The sequence below is a fragment of the Octodon degus genome, unplaced genomic scaffold (genome assembly GCF_000260255.1).
Source record: "Octodon degus isolate 3935 unplaced genomic scaffold, OctDeg1.0 scaffold00205, whole genome shotgun sequence".
NCBI lineage: Eukaryota > Metazoa > Chordata > Mammalia > Rodentia > Octodontidae > Octodon > Octodon degus.
In genome coordinates, this window is record NW_004524781.1 from 514,098 (window position 1) to 518,623 (window position 4,526).

General features: G+C 46.5%; 1 protein-coding gene across 1 annotated transcript in view; it reads left to right on the forward strand.

Moving 5' to 3' along the window:
* The window catches only part of Fig4 (FIG4 phosphoinositide 5-phosphatase), a gene marked incomplete at its 5' end in the record, with an annotated part of 81,592 nt that overhangs the window by 15,661 nt on the left and 61,405 nt on the right, over nt 1–4,526 (forward strand). Inside the window, 2 exons of the mRNA XM_023704837.1 lie at nt 1,047–1,097; nt 1,817–1,965. Coding sequence (XP_023560605.1) covers nt 1,047–1,097; nt 1,817–1,965 — 200 coding nt within the window. The remainder of the gene's footprint in view (nt 1–1,046; nt 1,098–1,816; nt 1,966–4,526) is intronic.

Consider the following 4,526-nt stretch of genomic DNA (forward strand, 5'->3'; position numbering starts at 1 on the left):
AAAAAAAAAAAAAAAGAAAGAAAGAAAAGCTCATGTCCCTGCAGCCAGTGGCTCTGCTCCTACACATGCACCTTGGAGCACCTCTTCACATGTGTACAGGAAACAGGATATTCTTGACAACACTGTATCTTACAGTGACAAATAGAATCTAATGGTCTAGCCTAGCGTGGTGGTGCACATCTGTAATCCCAGCACTCAGGAGCTGGGGCAGGAAAATTGCTGCAAGTTTGAGGCCACCCTGGGCTGCAAAGTGAGTTCAAGGCCAGCCTGAACTGCATGGTAAGACCCTGTCTCAAAATGATGACCAAACAACAAAAACACGCAGGTGTACAGGCCCCAGAAGAGGAAGCTTGTTGTGGTTTGGTGGCTTTTGCTTTTGTTTTTCAGTTTAAAATTTTTTCCACCTTAACATTATGGTGACCCTCCACACCACTTTGATTTTATTCTGATCCTTTCTCCATCCCCAAAATATTTGCAAAGTACACTGTGAAAGTAAAAACAATGTTTAATTCCATGTTGCCCTCAACTAAAAAGCCAAGTTCAAGGTCAGCCTGAGTGGTAGTGTGAAGCCCAGTCTCAAAAGGATAGCAAGGGGCCTGCCCCATAGCTCACTTGTTTAAGTGGCTGCTTCAACAAGGCAGTCAGCCTCAGGTTGCTGTGGTTCATCCCCACAACTCCAGCCAGCCAAACCTGCCGTGAAGGCATTCTGAGCCTGCCAAAAAAAAAAAAGATAGCAAGACTGACAGAAAAGAACGCAGGGTGTATGGGCTCCTTAAAGGCAGCTTGCTGTGTGGCATTCTCTGTGGTGTTCCTCACTCCAGGATACCAGTGATGAGGAGCAGCCGCACTGTGGGGTCAGGGTCTCTGGTCAGCCGACTGGGCTCTACATCAGGCCAGAATACTCAGGGGCTGGCTGAGTTTCTCAATTTAGTGAGTGTATTTGCATGTACTTATGTATGTATATGTATTTATATGCATCTGTGTTAAGCCATGGAAGTCCATATTGTATGTGAATGTAATATGCTACTTTGTTTGTTTGTTTTTAGGTATCTGCGAATCTTTCAAAATGTAGATCTATCTAGCAATTTTTACTTCAGGTAATCTTGAGCTGTTTTGTTCCTATTAATCACTTAAGCTTCTTGATTATTTTCCAGGGGCTAAAAACACTTGCACACCATAGTGCTATTTGTATTTTAATAGAAATAATTCAAGGGCCTGCCAGATAGCTCAGTGGACTAAAGTGCCTGCTTCGGCAGAGCACATTGACCAGGGTTCGATCCCTGGTGTGCCGTGCCGGCCCTGGCACCAGGGTACACTGAGATGGTGAGATGGTGATTGAGATTGGGCGTGGTGGCACATGCCTGTAATCCCAGCACTTGGGAGGCGGAAAACAGGAGAATCACTATGAGTCTGATCTGTGTAGTGAGACCCTGTAGACTCCATAGACCTTGCCCTTAATACATGAAAAAATAATAATTCTATTTTTTAAAAAAACAGGCATTTTCCTCTTAATTCCCAGCCAGAATAAAGCAATTGTTTTAAATAGAAAGAATGTATTGTTAGAAGTTAGAGACCAACTTCTTAATACAGCTTTTACCCACTTGAGATTAGTACTGCTAAAATGAATGGATCTATCAAGTAAGTCTGGTAAAGTTAAATTTCACAGATGAAACCAAGATCCACCTGAATCAGCATCGTTGCCAAGTGAAATTACAGGCCCTACTTAATTTAGCTCATAGATGTATTTCCATATGAGAACTAAAAGCACAAAATATGCTTTGCCTTTGTAATTGTCAAGTATCAATTCTCTTCTCAGCTACAGTTATGATTTGTCCCACTCCCTTCAATATAACCTTACTGTCTTGCGCATGCCCCTGGAGATGTTAAAATCAGAAACGACCCCAGCACGCCAGGAGAGCTTTGACATCTTTGAAGATGAAGGGGTGATCACACATGGGAGAAGTGGTAAGTGGTGTTCACAGATTCCTTCTGTGCTAACCTCGAGTCTGTGAAGGGCGTCTCGTTAAATCCACTCCTGATCCTCCCTTCTTGTGTGCTGTTCGTTCTTCTTTACATGGGCTTTTTGGATACATGGGTTTGGCTGTGTGATTTCATTTGAGGCCAGCCAGGAAGTTGCTAACTTGGGGTGGGGGCGGCTTTCTGAGACAGGTCCTCACTGTATTGTTCAGGTCAGTGCTGAACTCATTGTGTAGCCCAGGCTGGCCTCTGCCTCAGCCTCCCCGGTGCTGGATTTACAGATGTGCCTTGTGCTGGCATATTTTAGCTATTAGTCATGAATTTTTTAATGGCTATATTCAAGTGTAGACTTTTTTTTTTTTTTTTTTGGTGGTTATGGTGGTACTAGGGACCAAACCCAGGACCTTGCGCTTGCCAGACAAGCACTTATTCCACTGAGCTATCTCCCCAGGCCTCAAGTCTCAAGTCTAGACTTTTTTGTGTGGTACTGGGGATTGAACTCAGGACCCTGTGCTTGCCAGGCAAGCATTTATTCTACTGAGCTATCTCCCCAGCCCTCAAGTCTAGACTTTTGATGAAGCTTAAATGAAGAACTTTTTTGAATATTGGAGGATATACACTCCTTCCTACACAGCAGTCATTGAGTTTTGGGAACAAGTATCGGGTTGGCTGTTATGTGTTAGACTTTCACATGTAATAGCTCTAAGCCTCCTAAAAACTGCTCAGTAGGTATAATACCAGATTTATAGAAATAATGACCAAGTAAGAAACTGAGGCCTGGAGATGACAATCATATGGCCGATGTTCAGAAGAATCAGTGAGCAGTCAGAGGCTGTGGGTAGTTTATTCCCAATTGAACCTGTCAGCCCCTCATTAAAACTGCTGCTTTTCAGGACTATTGTTGGATCACTGTAGGACCAGCACATGGCTGGTCTAAGTGCCCCTGGAGGTGCTAGACTAAACGAGACACAGAGTACCTACACCGCCTTTGTCAGTACCTTTTTGGCAAGTTCTTGGGTGTGTGTAGGACTCTAAAGCTGGGGCATTGCTAATGCGAATGTGTGAAGGAGTCATTCCAAACTTGGCAGGCTTGGACCAACTGTGGACACATACTCAGTCAGCAGGGTCTCTGCACCCCTCACTCCATGCACTGTAAATGACAGTGAGAAAGATCTGTAGTGGCAGAACTCAACCTAGAACAGACTTAGAAGGCTTGTGTTTGTACGATGCGCAAAAAAGAAGCTGTGATCTACTGGTGCTTTCCCAGAGGCTCTGGTCCATGCATGGGCAGTTACTGAGACTGAACACCATCTTGGCGAAGCCCTTGCCTCTGGTCAGTTTGCTTGTCACCCTCAGGTCATCTAAACACCCGCATTATCAACCAGACCCCTAGAGCTGTTTAGAGGGCAAGACACCCAGTGCCTGACTATTGCTTGTGATGCTTTGCTGAGTGCCGCCTCCAGCTATACAGCATTACGTTCATGTGCCTCGCTACCGGGTGCTCTGAACCAGTGGTGGTGGCTGTATGACTGTGCCACTGGGTGGCCCAGATTAGTCATGTGTGTGCCATTGGTGGATCAAGCCATCAGGAGTGTGTGAAAACAGCATACATTCGTTATCACGCAAAAGGCAGAACCCTAAACTGGGCCACAGTGGGCTGTTGGGTGTCAGCAGACTGCATTCTTCTCCAGAGGCTCTCGAGAATTCCTTTTCTTGCCCTTTCTGTCTGTCAGGGCCTGGCCTTCTCCCTGGCTGGTGACTCCCAGTCCAGCTCTGCAGCCAGCAGGCCCCAGCAGAGTTGCTTTGGCACTTCACGTCACTTTGACATTCCCACTCCTGTTCCTCGTTCACTTATCCAAACCCTTAGAGGGCCCACCGGAGTGACCCAGAGGAAGCACTGTGGCCGAGGCTCATCTGACTGGCAGCCTGGTCGCACTGTATGTTTATTCCTTGTTGCTGTGTAATCCATCATACTTCCTAGGTTAGGGTTAGGGCTAGCTGATTAGGATCCTGACATTGTTGGTGTGGTTGGGGATCACTTTCTGCTGTGAACCCATGTGGCTTTTGATGTTTTGGGGGGAAAACGGTGAGAGGATGAAGAAATGAAGATGAGAGAGGAAAGCTGAGGTCAGGTGGAGCCCTCTCTCAGCTGAGGAAAGGAACCACCAAGGGACTGCAGAGCGTGCGTTTGTGCACTCAGGAGGTTGATGCCAGATTCATCCTCTCTGCCTAGCAACTGGTTTGCAGCTGCAATAGCTTGTTTACCTGGTTCAAGGAGCTCTAAGGCGTTCTTGGGGTGTCTTTGTCTTAGCCCTACATGTGTGGCCTATTTCCAGCTTCAGCTGTTCCCTGTAATTCTCCTGCTATTCAAGGGTAAACAGGAAATAAAGAATGACAGTAGAGGGGCTGGTGAGATGGCTCAGTGGTCTAAAGCACCTACTTAGAACAAGCTTAGCAAAGCACAGGGACCGCGGTTCAATCCGCCAGCACCACATGCCAGCCAGCCCCGCCCCCTGGTGGGCTGAGCTGACCACACACACACACACACA